General features: G+C 39.3%; 1 protein-coding gene across 1 annotated transcript in view; it reads left to right on the plus strand.

The window, feature by feature from the left end:
* The window catches only part of PRDM2 (PR/SET domain 2), a 51515-nt gene that overhangs the window by 7784 nt on the left and 25120 nt on the right, over positions 1-18611 (plus strand). The window contains exons 3-6 of the mRNA XM_030463484.1: positions 5694-5811; positions 6537-6640; positions 9434-9586; positions 14997-15123. Coding sequence (XP_030319344.1) covers positions 5694-5811; positions 6537-6640; positions 9434-9586; positions 14997-15123 — 502 coding nt within the window. The remainder of the gene's footprint in view (positions 1-5693; positions 5812-6536; positions 6641-9433; positions 9587-14996; positions 15124-18611) is intronic.

Here is an 18611-nt window from a genome sequence, read left to right on the forward strand (position 1 = left end):
CACAAATAACTTGTGCATTAGCACTGTTTGGAGCATTAGTAGTCTAATTTGGGGTAACTAGGATAACGTGCTACACAATTAATTTCTAATGAGACTAAAAATTTTTTCACCTGTACGGTTTGTTTTGAATGCAGTCAGTAACATAAAGCAAACAGCCTTCTTCTTGAGTAGTAATCCTGCTTTATTAGTCATTCTTATAAGCTTTAGATTCTCCTAAAATTCTTAAAGCTGTAGATCCTGATCTTTAATTATTATCATCAGCTGTTTTCTTCCCATTTGTGTCCGTGTCTCCTCATGTCCTGTCTGCCATCATGTCTCATCCTTCCCAATCTGTTCCTAGTATTAAATAATATTTCTGTGCTGTATGAAAGCAGTGTCCAGCTTTCTTACTGGGACTGCTAATATTGCTCATGCAATGCTGGGAAGTTTGTCATCTTAGAATTAAATAATGAGATGACCCTGCCTCTGAGAAGAGTTGCATTAGCCTAGGGTCCTTCTTGGTGGTTCTGACTTTCACATTTAGTTTCCAGAGTGTGCAGAGCTCATGTGGCTTTTGATTGTGCAATTATTAAGTGTGTATTGAGCATCAACCCTCTGGTGTTTTTTCTTGCAGTGCCTTTGTCATTTCATTCACTGTTGACAAGTTGTAGTGCCAGGTCTGTATAAGAAATGTTTTTGCCTGATGCTAAACATCTTTCACATGTTCTGTTCTTGTATTTCTTTCATTCTTCTTATCTCTGCTTTTTGTGCAAGATTTTAGTACCGGTGACCCTGGAATGAATTGGGCTATTGTTAATTGGGTTTGTCTGAAAAGACTGCTAGTTTTGTTTTTTATCCCTTAGAAATCTTAAAGCAATGAAGGAAAACCTTTACATAAGTACTTTAATGTGTCCCTCTTGGAGAAAGGAGAAGGATTAAAAAAAAAAAAAGTTGTTTAATTAAGCAGGGTTGAATATTGTTGGGTTCCTTGGAAGATTGTTGTCACAGGATAGAGTATGCACTCCATTTTAAAAAGATCTTTAATGTGTAAACTACATCAGAATATGCTGCATAATTGTTTTGGAAGAAGTGAAGCAGACATGAGGTTTGATTGGTAGCATTTACTGCATCTCAGACTGCATTAAGTTAGAGTTGGAAGAAGATTTTCTGCTACCTGGAAAACTGCTTCTGCAGTTACTTGGAGTGGTGAGGGATACATTAACAAATCTTACCAGCACTTGTACTGAAACTCCTGCCCCTCATGCCTCCTGAATTTTTAATCATTATTTCAAATTTTTCTGATTCATCTTTAATTTTCAAGCACACACAAGTGAAATTGTGGCAAAGAGGGGTAGCCAGATGAGGCTCTTGAACAGAGACTGTTCTGCTTCTGACCTGCTTTTCTTGTGCTAGCTGCCTGCTTGGGCCAAGCAGTCTTTCTTGGTCACTTCACCTCCTTTTCACAGTTACCTCTTACAACTTCTCTGCTATGTCCCTCTCTCTTTAGTGGCATCCTTTATCTTTTCATTTATCTTAATCCTATTTCCACCCAAACATCACACTAACTGAATGCCACTCATTATGTTACTCAAAATGGGTTTTTTTCCTTTTTTGCTGTAATCTCTGATAATTTCTAATCATCTCATTGCATTTACTGTTGCATTTACTCTTTTTAAATACTACTCGTAGCATTATAGTCTTAATTTGGAATTGGTCTATTGGTACAATTATATCAAAAGGAGTGTGAAAAATTGCTTAATCAACGTGTAGATTAATTAAAGTACCCCTTCAGCCCTCAGATGAGTGGGGTTTTTTTACATTGCTTTTAAGTCATTTCATCCTGGATAATTTGAATGCTAGCAGTGTTTCTGATGAACTTCAGAGCAAGAAGCTTAAAAGTGAAATAAGCTTCAAGTGCTTTTGTATTAAAAATTGCTGTACTGGAATGAGTGAAAAATATTGTATTAGGACTTAAGTGAAATAAGGAAGTTGGCTGCAGGACATGCACCAGTACACTAACTTTATATCCTTATCAAGAGGTGAATATTTGAAACAGAAAATTTAAATATGATTCTTAATTGTTGTGGAAAAGTGATTGAAATATGGCATTTCTTTGTTTGGTAGACAGACATTCCTTGGGGACAAGTTGTGATCTGGAAAATGTTTTAAGTAGCTGCATTTAAATTGCAAATAAAATGAGATTGCACTCATTTGACTGAAATAAATTGTTTATATTACTGTAAAGCATTTGTTTTCTTATTAACATTTGTTTGAGGTGTGAAATATATTGTTATGTACTAGGCCATATACAGCCTTCTGGTACTTGTGAAATCCATTAATATGACAGGTGGTGAGTGAGTCTGAGTGCTGTCTTCTCTGCATGTAGTTGCTAATCTTTGACTTATGTAGGTAGATGTAAAATAAAGTTCCAATTGTATATTACTCCATGAAAATAAACTTCTTAGATGACAGAAAAGTTTTGAAATATGTAAGTCTAAAAGGAGTTGTAACTATGTGAGGAACTTGCTGGACACATCAGAGGATATGACACAGTGCTGTACACTTCTGTCTACATCAGTTGAGTTTGATTTTTCAAGTTTTGGTAGTTAAAAATCTATTTGCAGGCTTGAAATTTTTAACTGCTCATCCAGCTGTAGCTGTAAAGCAAAAAACACCAACAAAAAAAAAATCCCCAGCAAACCAAAATAAAAGTAAAATATTTGCCAAATAAATAAAACCCCAAAACAAAACCCAACCAAAAAACCACACTCCCCTTTTTTAACATGAACTTTGAAATGCATCACTCTGATCCCTGTCTTTTTCACTCCCTGTAGTGCCCATATCTATGCCCATAGAAAATACTACAAAAAGCAAGCTTAGCTCTCCCCCAGTGAAATCATGGGATAGTCTCCTGAAAAGATATTTGGGTTTCTTTGCTTGATATGCTGAGAAGAGAATGTTTCTTTTGTATCAGCTCAAGGCCAACAGTCTGAAAATCAGACTTATTTCATTGCTATTTTTGGGTTGCTGGAAGAGCAAAATAAAGGGGGAACTTTGCTTTCAGTAGACTTCAAAAATTATAACTAAAGAATAAGGAGGTTTTTTGCATCTTTACTCTCTTGGATGGGAAGGGATTGCTGACATTCTATTCCTTCCATGGTTTCCAACTTGAGGGTCCTTGTCTCACAAATAACTCTCTGGGATGTATCTGTGCAGCTGTTAGGACTTTACAAGGACAGCAGTGGAATAACCTTTCTGATTCTAGTTTTGTAATTTTTCTCCTTGATACTGTTAAAGCTGATAGAGGATATGTTCTTGTAACTCAGCAAATCACCAGAAATGTAGAGAATTGCCATACTTGGCACCTTCACAAAGAATGGGTGGTAAGTAGAAAAGATTGGGAAGCTTTATCTGTTTTGCTTTAGAGGCAAAAATCTTAAATTTTATAGCCTTTAGAGATAAGTTTTAAAATACTTTTCCAGTAAACTTTCAGCATAACATATTCCAGAAGTGCTCAATGGAAAATGCTGAGTGTTACTCAGAAACTATGAAAACAGCTCTGTGGTTATATGTAAAAGCAGAGATCTTTGCCAGAAAGTTGGGGTTTACTTGGACACATGTAGTGTAGCCCAAGTTGTTGTTAATTTAACACCTTCTAAAGCTTGTCCAGAGCTTAAGTATAACATTCTTCATATTAGAGTAGTTTATTGCCATTGCCACTAGTATTTGTCTCTGACCAGAATGACCAAAATTCCCTGTCAGAGGACAGGTACTTTTTTAAAGTTAAACATATGCCTGGTTCTCAGCAAGCACAATTCTTTCATAAAGGGGAAAGATTTTATGGGAAACTGTGCATGCTTGTAACAAGAATTCTGGTAATTTTAATCAGAAATAGTGCTTTTTTGATTAGGAATAGGTAATATCAAGCTAGTTGTTTATTGACAAGTGTGAGTAATGGTTACTTTTCTATGCATACTACTATACAAATAGTAGTATGAATAACACTGCAAGCAGCCTATAGAACCTCATAGGCTCCTTAAAAAAACTACTGGACTTCCATAAATCATTTATTACCTTCCTGTTGCCTTTCAAACTTCACTATAAATACCTCAAAACCTTTTATATTCATTATAACCCGCTGGCTAAGGGTTCTGAGCTCTTGATTTATTTAGGAATTATGATTAACATTTTGGATACTGAAATAATAACTTAATGACATGGTTTAAACCCCTTTATTCTCTCTAAAACCTGCTTTTAGCTTATTCTAATTTGACATGCAGATACTTTGGAGTGGAATGGCATGTTTGTAGGTTGTAAATAGAGCAGTAGAAAAGCAACAGTAGAGCCAGCAGAAGCTTTGTGAAGCTCCATCCTCTATCTCAGGGGTGTTCTGCACACTCTTTGTCTCCAATATTTGCAAGGTAGGTTGTTTCTGACCACCTGCCATTCGCTACTGGGCAGTACAGGATACACCTGTGTTTACAGCAGAGTAGGGCAAGTTCTGGTGTATACATTGGAGCAGTTAGTTTGCTGCAACATCCTCCATTCAATAAGTAAAACAAATAACTTTTCATTTTTGTGAACTGTGTGTATGAATGTGGCTTTCTCCATAAGCTTCTGTTTAGTTTTTCTCCAAAGTGATTCTACCTTTTGACATAAAGCAATACCAGAAATTATTTTAGATTTTTTGTTTTTCTTTTCTTTTGGAACTGATTAGATCTAGTATGTCTGGAGTTCAAAAGGGAGAGTAAAGAATTGCTAATATGTGTGAAGTTATCCTCAGTGTGGTGGGTAGCTGATGATCTGGCTTTGTGCTGGATTTCCAAAGTCATTAGTTGTGTGTTTCCATGAAAGTTATTCCTATTACTGAAGCTTGACCTCAGTCTTTCCTTTAGGCATAGAGGCAGACACAGTTATTTTGTTTGGAACTTCTGTGTGCAGGGTTAGGAAATGATTGACAGGATTACAATGGAAGTCTGCACAACCAGGTCCGCACCCTTAGACCATAAGTGCTTTGGAGCAGGAATTGCCCTTTGCTTTGAAACTTTGAGATGCCTTTATACTCTGATATACCTGTTAGCTTTCATTAGGAACACAAATAGTACAAAACTAGAGAATACTCATGAAAATTGCAGTTAATCTCAGCTTACAATGAAAAAATTTGAAGAATTCTCTAAAATGTACAGGAAATGGAAAAATTTAGAATTGTGTGTTGAGTACACCTTTCAAACTGGTCAGCTTTTAGTATCTAATTACCCTCTCTATTCAAAGACATGGCTTTAATAGTTAAATTTCTAGTACATGCATCATGTATTGCACCTAAATATATGAGTTTTTCAGGAGCAGTCACACACATTCTCTAGCTGAAGAGGTTGTATTTAAGATGTAGCATACAGCTGAAACCTCAAATAATAGACATGTTTTGTTCCTTATTAGGCATAATATAGTAGTGCTGTCAGGTAAGTCATATTTAGCCAGGAAAAAGAAAATGCCTTTAGCTCTCTTCCCCAAGTAACTCAAGGGGGTGAATTTTGAATTTGTTTTTAAGGAGAGGCCAGCATGCTGATGGAGGGGACCCTTGTTGAAATGGCAATTTGGAAATTTTACTTGTTTTAAGTCAGGATTCTTTGTTGTGTGTGCATGGGTTGATCATCTGTTGTGCTATTGTTTTTATCTGTTAATGTTTGGGGCCCTTTTGGTTTTTTGAATTGTAGAACACAACTGAACCTGCTGTGGCTGTGGAGACCTTGGATGATGTACCTGAGCACGTGCTCAGGGGGCTTCCTGAGGATGTGAGGCTCTTCCCATCAGCTGTTGACAAGACACGGCTTGGTGAGTGCTACTGCTATAAAAAGAGGATGAATTTTTTTAGCTCACATTATTTACAGTTGCTGTCCAAGTTTGGTGCCCACCTGTGCTGTGTAGAGATGATGTCTGAAGCATTTATCTGAAAAGATTTCTGTTGGAAGGAGAGGGCAGATTCCAAGTTTCTCCAGCATCCCAAGATGATGTTCCAAGAACATCAGAACTGGGGTCAAAGATGGACCAAAATGCCAATAGATTAGGTTATGTAAATAACAATATGTTATTTTACTGGTTTGTGTTCACTTTGAGAACTTCAACACTTCTGTGTTTTGCAGTTATCTTACTGCTGCATTTTTAGAATGTGGCACCTTAAAGTCCAGTCAATATAAGTTGAATTTAAAAGAACAAATTCAGTGCACACAGGAAGGCTGCTCTGTGAAGCCAAGTGTTACTTCTGTAATATATACAAAACGCTTGGCTTCTTTATTAGCAAAGTTTAGCATGAGAGAGCTTTGGGAGTCAGAATTGCAGAACTGCTGTTAGAAGCTGATAGTTTGAGGAATGAGCCTGACAATAGATGCATTGCTGTTACTAAGAGGTTATAAGCTCCTTAAAGCTCCTTAAATATTGAAAAATGCTCCCCAATCTGAGATAGACACATATATAATGATCTTAAGAAATATGAATAGCAAGTAGAAGATTTGCTGGAGGTAAGTTCTGTTAGTTTTACCTACTGATATCTGTGTTTTCAGGTGTCTGGGCAACAAAATCAATTTTAAAAGGCAAGAAGTTTGGACCATTTGTTGGTGACAAGAAAAAAAGATCTCAAGTTAAGAGCAATGTATACATGTGGGAGGTAAGAAACAGCTTGTGAATAGAAAAGGTATATTTCACTAGCTCAATATTGCATTGCAAAATCATTTTTGCAATATTTAGCCTTTAATTTTTCCAGAGGTTTCAGAAACAGACATGGGGTGAAATAATTGCCACCTATCTATGTCTGCCATTGTAAACACTTGTTTATGGACACATGGCTTCAGCAGCCATCTGAATTACAAAGCTTTAAACTATTTGCTTTGTTTGAAGCTACTGTATTAATTTTCTTATTTACTGCCTCTGGATCACACCTGGCCTGCAAGAATTGTACTGTAAAACACTGGGCACACATATGGAATTTAATGTTAACCCCCATTAATGGGAACTGATCTGGAACAATTTCCCATAAATGCAAATACACATTTAGGAAATTAATAAAGTGTTCAAATAATGGTAGTTGCATCAAGCTAATAGTATCTCAAACTCTGCTCCATAAGGTATCTCCAGTTTTGATGTGGTACAAGCACACTTCAGATTGAATCAGTCAAGTAAATTCTTGACCTTGCAATTGTTTTTCTAACTGCTGGAATTTTGAATTTTCTCAGTGGATCTGTCTTGGTATGTTTAAAATGTGTTGAGAAATGATAGTTGCAAACAAGCTGATATAAGGTTTCATAGTTTGCAATGCAAGCAATAATGGGAACCCTGACTTGTTTTTGAAGTAATTGTGTGTGACTTTAATACTGATTTTGGAATTTAAAAAAGCAGCTAAGATGAGACTGCAGCAGTTGGCTCCATATGCTGATACCTGAAACCATGCCAGAATCTTAACTGTTAGAAAATATGGTTTGTAAAAGGGTGGTGGTGTGTAGGAGTAGTTAGGGATATGGACTTTCAGCTAGGAGAACAACCTTTTCCACAAGATTCCTCTTTGTTTCTTTAGTGAAGCTAATCTGGAGGAAAAATAAGGCTTCAAGAAGCTGGCATCTCCAGTCAGTTTATCAATTTTGAACTGCCAGGCTAGAATATATTTCTGAATAAGATGACACTTCATGTCAGTGGATGCTTGCTGTGTCTGAGGAGAGAACATATTTTCATATTCTGTCAGAGAGGAAAATAAATCAGAACTGAGGGAAATGCTGTTTGCCAGTTCAGGATGATTGGCACAACTGCACTGAATGATCTTGATCCTGGTTCACAGGGATCACTTGAAGTCACAGTGTTATACAGAGGAACTGGAGCCATTTCCTTTTTCACAGTGCACAAGGCTTCTAAATAAAATCCTGTAAATGAGAAGCTTCAACTGGAAAGTAATAAAGTGAGGGAGTTCTGTGCAAAAAGCTATAAGTAATATAAAACCTTAATGAAGTAATATAAAAAAATAATAAAGTATTATGCTTTGCCATATATTCCGTATCTGCCAACTCTTGCAGCATTGTTTGGCTGTTTTCATCCATTTTAACAAGGATTGCTTTTACAGTCTTGGTCTGTGAAGCTGTTTTCATGTTGCAAGGGCTGGGTGTGCTGATGAACATTCTTTCAGAAGATGAAAGAAGATGATTTCAGAGATGAAATGCATGCTGTAAGGGAGGTGTTTCCTCTTTGCTTGGAGAGAAACTGAGATAATATTGGTGTATTTATTGAAATGTATTGATAAAATTTCATTCTATCAAATCAGTATATCAGCACAAAAGAAATCAGTTAATTAAATGCTTCTTGGTTTAGACTGCTGTAGAAGTGTACTTGAAATTGTAAAACAGCTGGAAAAGACATAGACTTGCTTGTGAAATAAGTATCAGAGGCAATAAAAGCTACATCATGTAACAGAATGAGGGACTTTACAGTGAAATTTGCATTCTTGTTTATTCCTTATCCACAGTGATGCTAAGTGAATGTTGCAGCAGGTGATGAGCTGGGGAGGCTGGGTTTGGAAAAGAGCTCTTCCAGGTAGAGGCTGATATTTAGAGACTTGACCAAAACAGCAAAAAACCAAACACTAGTTCTAGTTGCCAAACAGTGCTGTGTTCTTCAGTTTGTCAAAAAATGTACAGCAGCCACTGGTAGCTCCATTTAGAGGCATCCTGCTTGGATTATAATAGGGAAAGTGGGAGATGATATAACAAGTCTTGAAAGAGAAGCAGATCTGCCTGTCATCATAAAATACTGAAGATGTCAGTAACCTTGCTTTATGCAAGCTGTCTTGAAACGTAGAGCAGGAGTAGGTGTTAATAATTTATCTCCAAGAATGGAAAAAAAAAGAATTTACAGAGCATCTTGGAACAACCAGGAGTTTATTGACATGGTCAGGTGTTAATGGATCACAAGATTTCTGAAAGGTTAAGATTTTCTTCAGTACCCTGGAAAAAGATGAAATCTAAATTACACTTTCCCTTACCTTTCTAAATGAAGCAAATGTTTCTAACTTTATCTATGTGGTTACTTTTCCCAATTAATCAGATAGCAAAAAAAAGCTCTGTTGCCTTTTTGTGTTAAAATCAGTCCTTTGACTAAATACAAAGTCTAGAGAATCATTTCAGGGTTGCCAGACTGAAAAGACAGCATAAAATATTTTGAGTATTTTGACTTTTGAGCCCAAAACCTGCTGAGAAGGGCTTGCAGGTCAAAATTTCTTTTTTTGCCAGACACACTAAAAAATTGCAGTAGACCAGCAGCACTCCCCCTCCAGTCCAGCCCCTGCCTCTGCTGGTATCTGTGGTGTTATCTCTCTCCTTAGATGATTGCTTACTACTTTGTGTAGCTTCAGAAGGGGCAGTGTGTTAGTGCATGTACAGGTCAGTGTTTTCTCTGTGTTTAATGCCATTTTTGTCTCCAGGTGTATTACCCAAACCTGGGGTGGATGTGTGTTGATGCCACTGATCCAGAGAAGGGGAACTGGCTGCGGTATATAAACTGGGCACGTTCAGGGAAGGAGCAAAACCTGTTTCCTCTGGAGATCAACAGGACCATATACTACAAAAGTTTGAAGGTACTGGTGTGTGTAGAATCAGTTACAGCTCTGCTACCTTTTTTTAGTTGTCCTTTATTCCCCTTTATTCAAGTCCAGTTATTTTACTCCGTGTATTAAATCAATCTTTAAATATTTTATGCAGTAGAATTAAAATACTGCAAATGCTACATTTAATTGGTCTGAATTCTTCTGTGCCAATAGAGTTGACATTAGGGTCTACTGTAGGATATGTATTAACATAAAGTCTATCTTGTTGGTTAATGATTTGCTGTAGCACCAAATTTGATTTGAACTAGAATGCAAAAGCATAGCACATATATAAATCAAATGTTTTTCTGTTCTGTAGGTAGAGATTTTTTTCAGGAATCAGTTATTTTGATGGTCTTTGCATTGTACAACAAAGATTGATTGTCCAGACACTTTTATAGGTAGCTTCCTGAAACAAGTTTTCCTGGTTTGATACCATTCCAGTTTTATTCAGGCAATAGGGGGCTGATAAAAGAGTGTAATTCCTGGGGCACTGTACCTCCCAAACCAAGATAAAAAGGGTTTATATAAGTAATGTTAGGGTATTGCTAGTATTCTAAGTATTGTGGCTAAATAGTATTACTTGAATCTCTGATCAAGAACGTACTAGCAGTGAGTATATATAGCTTGACTTTGTTTTTATTTAGAATATTTTTGTGGTTTTGGGGTATATGCAGCCTTGCTGTCACACTGTTGCTGTTTCCTACATTTCCTACTAAGGCCAACACCATCTGTGGGTTCTGGCCTTCACTTACTAAAAGAAAGAGTTAATACCAGGCAGTTTTAAAGTTTATAGGGCATTATAGCAATATGTAAAACTTACATTTTAGGTCACTCAGCCTAGATTGGGAAAAACCAAACAAACAAAAAAAGAAATCACCCATATTCTAAACATTTTCTTGGTTTTTCTAATAGCTTTTTTCTAATAGCATTCAAGTAGAGGTTGGCTACTGCCAGCCAGATGCTGACTTCTCTTCAGTGTTTATTCACTGAGAGCAGGCTCCCATTGTGACTTTCTAGTCAGCTTAGTTTTCTCTAGACACTTTATCTTGTTTGCCTCTGCCTTTGCCCATAGTCACACTAATTCATTAAAGTAAGTGTGCTTTTGGAGTCACTCTGACATTTTAAATTCCTCTCTCATTGAATCCTTTCTGCAAAGGTTTTATTGCTAATAAAGGTAGACATTCACATGTTTCAAATTTGTTTTCTGATGGATAATGTTGCACTTTGGAAAATAATTGTACCACTAAAAGAGGCTGAGAACTCCTGACAGAATAACAAACACCCTGCCTCAGCATCTGAAATCTCCTTTTGTTCCTGTGACTGTCTGCTCTTGTGACCTGATGAATTTTATCCTAGCAGGTCTTGCCAACGAGATTATGCTGCCAAGCAGCTCTTTCTGAGGACAGTTAGAGTGGGCTGTGAGGATCAGTTTTCTTGGTTTTAAAATCTGTCTGGGATTTGTTGCAGTGTGAGATGCTGAGTTGGGGACACAAAAGGTTTCTTCAAAGAGCCACCTTCAGCAGGGTTTATTTGCCCCTGCAGCAACTGCTGAGATACCTGTGAGCTGCATAGCTCTTTATTTGCTTCAGCTGAGTGTTAGTAATCCCATTCCCAGGCAAGTTTCTGGAATTTCATGTTGGTGTCTGGGCTGTGTACTTGTTGGAGACAGCATTCCATCAGCAATGGTGTCACCTCCAGGCTGCCTCTGCAAAAACACTGCTTTACCTCTTGGAGGCCACTGTAGAAGCAGCAGCTCAGGGTCATTCTGTGCTGGGGTGTCACACCAAGTGGGACCTGAGCTGGCACAGAGCCACGGGGTTGTTTCTGCCCCGTGGACTTGGTTCCTGGAATGCAGTGTGGACATGCTGACTGGTTCTGCACGAGCCAGGTTGGAGTGGCTTGTTTTAGTAATCCCAGCTTCATGCTGCTCAGAAGGAAGCAAACAATTTCCAGGATCAAATTAGCTTCACTGTGTCAAACCAGGTTACTGTAAAGCTTAACTGAAGCTCCATATTGGAGGAGAAGCAGCTCACAAATCAGTAAGAATGCTTACTGTTTAATACGAATATATTAAATCCAATGTTCTGCCTAATCTCTTGTCCTTCCCAAGAGTATAAAAATGCACTGCCATTTCGAAACTGTTGTAACTTTTCCAGCCCAGGTATGTGCATGTATTTCCTTCCTGATCTTTATCATAAGTCATGAATTTTAGGGTATTTCCATGTGATCATAAAGAAACAACACCTTCTTTATTTATGCCCCAAAGAGAGTTAGAGTGGCGTGTATGTCATTCTGTTCTGCTTTACCTTGAAGCATTTAAAATGTTTCTGTAGGTATTTGTCTTTTTCCCAAGCTTTTCTTCAGTTTTTTGTGGTTTTCTAACTTGTAAATTTAACAGGCTGATTCCCAAGCCTCATTGCTGAGATAAGCAATGTCTAAATTTGCTTGGTGTAAATGAACCTCAAGCTGCATGGAGCTTTAACTTCCCTGTTCTTGGCTGTTAATGAATAGTAACAGGGTAGAATTTTTAAGTGAGCACAAGCAGATATTTTTCTCTTCTATCTTCTCTTCATCTTTACTGAAAGACTGAAGATGTTTCAGGCTGCTTTGCATATGCTTTCCCCAGGATGCATAAATGAGAATCACCATATTTCATTGAATCAGCTTAAACTCACTGCAGGGTTTCAGACGTTCCTCCTGCCTCTTGATGAAATGAGCCAGTTGGATTGTGTTGTTCTGCACATAGTGCAGGACCTGGTAATTTCTGAAGAGGTAAAATTGCAGTGAAAACTCAGTTTCAGAAAGCTTGGCTGTGAAGCTGTCCTTGATTCAGGTGAAATTAATTTGTTTGTAGAAAAATGTTTTGTCAAACAGGTTTGTAGTAACTCAAGAGCCTCCCTGTTAGGTAGGAACACAGTGTAACAGGGTTACAGACTGCACACTGTGGTTACATTTGGGGAGATAAGGCTACATCCAGGTGCAAAAGCACAGCATCACACTAAAATGCAGTGTTTGCAGTGGAAAATCAGAGGTCAGGCAGGCAAATGCCCACATCAGACTGTACTAGACACAGTGCAGTGCTCATACATTAACTCTGCTTTAGACAGTCCAAACTTTTTAGGATATACTTGTTAGGATATTACTTTTGAAAGTAACACATTTTAAAATTACCTTAAACTTCTCGAAGAGAAAATATTCAGCTTAAGGAATGCTAAATGTTGCATTAAAAACATAAAGCACCAAAAAGCAGGTGGAAGCTACTCACCTAGGGAGCCTTTCTAAGTTTCATCCCTTTTTTAACCAAGCTGTGCCAACCTGACACTGCTGGTACCCAAACAGTCTGTAAGTAATTGTTTGGAGGGGGTTGGTTTTGAGAGTTGTTGCTAGAAGGTGTCATCATGAAGAGATGTCTGCGTGTTTCCTGGTGTCAGAGTAGCAGTGGAAGTGGCACTTGGTCAGTGGGATCTTTTTCTCTTACTGCTTGTGAGGGAACTGTTCTAGTTGCCTGCTTTTGAAGCTACTTCTCCATCTCATTTTAGAAGCACAAGGCTAGAGGGCTTCATTTTAATTCTAGAGGAGTTACATCAAAACTAAATTCATCGAGCTGAGTGCTAGTTCCAGCCACACAGCTAACAAATTACATGCTTGTTACCATCCTGTGTTTGCATTGCCTAAAACTGCTGCCAGCTCTTTCCTCTGACTTTGTATCTTGTTTAGCTGATTAAGTAGTTTGCATCAGACAAGTCTTCTTCATTCCTTGCTGCTCAACAGCTGCAAAATGGAACCCTGCAAGGAGGTTTACCACTATTTATCCTGTCAAGCCTCAGAAGTCTTCAGGCAGCCAAACTGTAGGCATTGCTTATACCTTAAACACTTAACATAGTCGTTGGGATCTTGTATCTCTTGTTGTTCCAGTGTCTGGGGGTATAAAGATAACTATCACCTTTATCAAGTGCTGTGAGACTTTAAAAAAAAAAAAAAAAAAAGTGCTTTAGAAGAAACAAATATTTCTATTGTTCTTGATACAAAAATTCCCTTTGGCTTCAGACTTGGAAATAACAGTGTAAGGATACCCTTTAGTCTAATGTAATGACTCCAAAAATAGTATCTTATCTCCACAACCCAATGTTCATTAAGTCCTGGGAAAAGGAGCAGGGGGGGAGGATTGTAGTTAAGGGAAAGGAAGGCTTAAATAATCAAATAAGTTGATTTTTCTTGGTTTTGGATAGAACGCTTGAGGAAATGGAGAGATAATTAGGAAGATTTTAAAAGAATAGGTACAGATACATCTTGAGTCATCCAGCTTGGGGACTTGATAGTTTGAGTCTGATAGTGCATTCAGGACCATGTGAAATAATCAGAGAAATGGGGATTGATGAGTTTGGTGGCAGTGCTGGGAGTGGGAGCAGTCACTGCAGTGGTGCCTGTTGGGCTCGTTTGGTCTTCCCTGTGCCTGTTAAAAATTGGATGAAAAAAATCAGTAGTAAAACTGGGGTGGCAAACAGATTTTTCATTATTATGATTAAGTGGATCTGTGAAACCTGTAGTAATTAACTGTGCAGCTGTATTCCCTTTAGCTCACTGCCACAGTCTTCCCTTGTATCTCTGGATTTTGTTCTAAATTCCCACTCTAGTGGAAGATGGAGCAGTTTTACTCATTGTTTAATGCCTTGGGTAAGGTGTATTAAGCTGAAGCAATGCCAGTAGCTCCCCACTAAGAAATGAAACACTAAACATTAAGAAATTAAACACTAAATAAAACATTAAATCGTTAAATAACAATAGTAATCACCGAGGGGGGGGGGGGGCGTTCCCCTGGGCTGAATCCAGCCTGCAGGGACTCAACTCAGTGTCACAGTTCTGAGACAAATCCGATTTTTCGGGGGTGTTCCAGCTTGAACTTCCACATCTTTAATAAACGGTGTCATTAATTAATAACACTGACGTTCTAGGGTGGGGGGCGACCACAAGGCATCCTCATTATAGATGGAAAACGGGAGGGGGTGGTGGGGTGTGGGGGTCTTACCCGGGTGGGGTCTTTCTTACCCGGGTGGGGTCTTTCTTACCCAGGCGGGATCTTTTTTACCCGGGCGGGTGTCTTTTTACCCGGGTGGGGGTTTTCTCACCCGGTGCAGCGGGCTCCCCGCGTTACGCTGCGGGGGTTGGGGGGGGTGCGGTGCTCCCGGCGCTGCGCGCCCTCCGTCCACCAGAGGGCGCGGGCGGCGGTGCCGCAGCACACGGGGCTGTGCGGGGACAGTCGGGCCGCTTCCCGCCCCCCCTTCCCACCCCCGTTCCCTTCCCCGTTCACCCCCCCCCCATCTCCTCCCCTCAGCCCGGGGCCCGCCGCCAACAAGCCGCCTCCTGATTGGCTCCGCGCCTCTCTCTTCTCTCCCGGCAGCCAATCGCGCCCGGCGAGGAGCTGTTGGTGTGGTACAATGGGGAGGACGACCCGGAGATAGCCGCCGCTATTGAGGAAGAGCGAGCCAGCGCCCGGAGCCGGCGGCACTCCCCGAAAGCCAAGAAAGGTAGAGCCCTCCCCGCCGCCCCCCCTCAGCTCTGGGCGGCGGAGGAGAGAGCGGGAAGAGCCGCCAAGTTGGGTCGGGTGGGGCGGAGGCGGAGGCGGCCGCCGTGACCTTCCCCCGAGCTGCCGGGAGGGGGGCGGCCGTGAGGCGGAACGGGCGAGTTGCGGTGTCTGCTGAAAAGTTGGTGCGGGCGGTGTGAGGAGAGCGGAGCTGAGGGGAAAACGTCCCCGTGCGGAGCCGGGGAAAGGTGCGGGGGCTCGGCGGGGCCGGAGTGTCCTTCGGCTGCGGAGCGGAGGTTGTGGCAGGCGCCGAAAACTCCGAAGTGTGTGGGTGGGGTGGGTGCTGGGAGGGTGTGTGGGCAGCGGCAAGGGGTGAAGGGTGGCTGAGGAGCGGGGCTGTGTGTGTGTGTCTGTGTCTGTGTGTGTGTGTGCGGCTGCTGCAGCTTCGGTGCTCGTGAAAAACGAAGGCTTTGTTATTTATTTTCTATGTTTTTAAATGTCCGGGTGTTTTTAGAGGGGTGGTGAGCTTGTCGCTATGGGATATCGCAGCCTGAACGACTGCTTCTGGCTGAGTTTGGCGGAGGAGGAAAGGTGGGAGAAGAATTTCCAGGGGGGTGCGTTAATCTCGGTGTAAATACGTGTGTGGAAGCAGACAGATACCGCTTTTTTCCGTGATTAAATCAGTAGCAATCTTTTCTAGAGTGCATGTGCCTCCACACATGGCCTTATATAACTGACATTTTGGCCACCGTTTTAGGCCAAAATCTCAGCAGAACCTCTTGCTTCCAGGGAGTAAAAAAAAAAAAAGTATTTACAGTTGTACCACAAGGGTATCGACTCCTCTCCTGTGTGAATATCTCTATTTTGGGCTTCCCTGAAGGTTGCCAATGAGCCAGAGAGGGAAGGGAGACAATATTTTAAATGGCATTGTTGTAAATTTTTTTAAAGCTTGAAATTTAGAGCCTGGTCTCACTTGTTAGGGCAGCACACTGCTGAGCTCATGCTGGGAATGGACTCAGATATTTAGGGGAACAGTTATTATTTTATTTTAGAGACTGAGGAGGGGGCTGGGAGAAAGAAGTGGTGAACTTGGTTATTCTCTTGAACAGTAATTTGTAAGTTAATACAAACTGAAAATCAAACACTGATTTTTCTTCTGCTGCCTGTAATGAAAAACATACTTAGCACAAATGTGAGTAACACTTGGTAAATTAGAGGCTGTATTATGCTTTTTCCTAAATGTGCATTATCTTAGCAAATAGAATTTGTGTGCCTATGATTTACCTGAAAGGCTAGAAAAACAACCTGAGATAATTTTATTATATTGCAAATCAGAAAAGCCAGACAAGACACTTCTGAAGGTAATTTTTTCTGGCATAGAAGTTTTATTTGCATTCATGAAGTTACAGATAAAAATATCAGTAAACTGATTTGCTGCTTCCTCAGTTTTGGTTTTGTGCTATTTTATAGGTTTTTAAAGTTTTAATTGTTCTGGATTTTACAGATTTCAGGCTGTCGTAAGTAGAAAAAATAGGTCTTTCCACCCATTTTATAAATATAAGCTCCTTACAAAAGCTCACAAATATTTAAAAAAAAAAAAAAAGCCAAAAAACCCAGAACCAGAAACAACCCCAAAGAATAAACATTTGAGAGTAACCAAGAATAATTTATTGATGGAATTATACTTATTTATCATGAACAGAAAGACCAAATAAAGACCAAATTCATAGTATTTAGTTTCTTTGAGTTCTTATGGTTGAAGTTTCAGTGTTCATGCTGTGAAAGAGAAAGCAACTCATAGCTTTATTCTTCTCTCATACATGAATATTTTGAAGTGGTATAGTTTTGTTTTTAGCAGTTTTCATTGGAATTATTTTTACTCTCACAGTTCTGTTAGTATTTGCACTAGTCTGCTAGTATTTGCAATTCACAGCACTTTTCTTATAAGAAACATAATATTTTTCTGCTGATTTGACAGCAATAGCAGCAGTTAGGCTTCCAGAATGGTTTCTACTGGTAACCCCTGTGTCGCAGATTCAGTGATATATCCTGGATATGGCAGTTTTTTGTCCTAGAATTGAGGTCATATGGAAAAATAAGGGAAATTGTTGTGAGCAAGGTTAAACAGTTTTTGGGTTTTTTTAATATAAAAAGAATTCTAACTATATGTTAAAATGAGGAAGAGAGGAGAAGGATGTTGTGAAATTACTTCATGTGACAAATATGTACAAGGTACATAAAAGGTACATACAATGTACAAGGTAATATTTTAAATGAAATAACAATTTAAAAAACTTGCTAGGGAGCAGCTCCCAAAAAAGGGTTGTGAAATTCAAGTTTAGTAGCTGCCTAAACAGATCAGTGATTTCTTTTTTTTATAAACTTTCTTTTGGCCTGTGTTGCAGGTTGTCACCTTACACAGTGAGAAGAAAATGGAACTAAACAAAAACTGCCAAGTTTAAACAACTGTGAATGAGTGTGTCCTCCAGAAACAAATGTTCCAGACAAGGGGACTGACAGTTTAATACCTTAGAAATGACTAGACAAAACCTTATTTAAGAAGTTTATTATCATTTAATTCGTCAAAAGGTGCAGTTATTAAGTACCTCGTAGTTATTCTGTAGTTGGTGAAACAAATACCCTTCTGAATTTTTAATGCAACTTAGGCCTTGTCCTTGGGCAGTTAAGATATATAACATTTGACAGATAGTCTTGTTCCTGCAATTTATTTAATGAATTCTGATTATATCAGACAAGGTGACCATTTCACAAAATGTGATGTGTTTTGCCCAATCAATCAAGAATTCATTCTTGTAAAATTTTTCATATTGCAGCAGGAACACCATTTCTGAATAAATCCTTGCATGCTGTCAGTTCAAGGAGTAGCACTTGACTGGATTTGTGGAGTGGAGATGGCATTTCAGAACCAGCAGCTGACCAAGTTTTGGGAAGATAACATAAAGCACAGATTAAATTGTTTTCCTTGACCTTGGCCTGGCCTCTGTTTGCAAGTGATTACTGACACAAGGTTCATAATCTCCTTTAGAGCATATTTAAGATGGCACCTGGCATTCTCCCCTATGGACCAGTCTTGGACATGTTTGAAAAAACTGGGATCTTGTTATTCCTCAGCTGTGTTTCCCAAAACTTGTTTTTTCCTTGCATAAGGAAGTTGTGGCTTCCCCCTTTCTGGGAGTGTTCTGTAACTTCTTCAGCCCTTTTAGAGTCTTGCTTTTTTTTTTTTTTTTTTTTTTTCTTCTTGTCTGCATTGCAAATACTTTACATTTCCCAGGCCTTAGTGTTCAGAAGGTGCTGCCTGACTCAGTGATGGGTTTTCATTGCTGGAATACACACATCTTCCTGCTGCAGTTTAGGACAACAGTTCAGGAGTCCCTGAGGAAAAGAGGCAGCTCTTAGTAATTTATTTTTATGCATTGAAACGTTGCTTGTTGCTGCTAAGGTGAGGGGTGCATTTGAAATTTAGAATGAAAA

This window comes from Calypte anna, chromosome 21 (genome assembly GCF_003957555.1).
Source record: "Calypte anna isolate BGI_N300 chromosome 21, bCalAnn1_v1.p, whole genome shotgun sequence".
NCBI classification, from domain to species: Eukaryota; Metazoa; Chordata; class Aves; order Apodiformes; family Trochilidae; genus Calypte; species Calypte anna.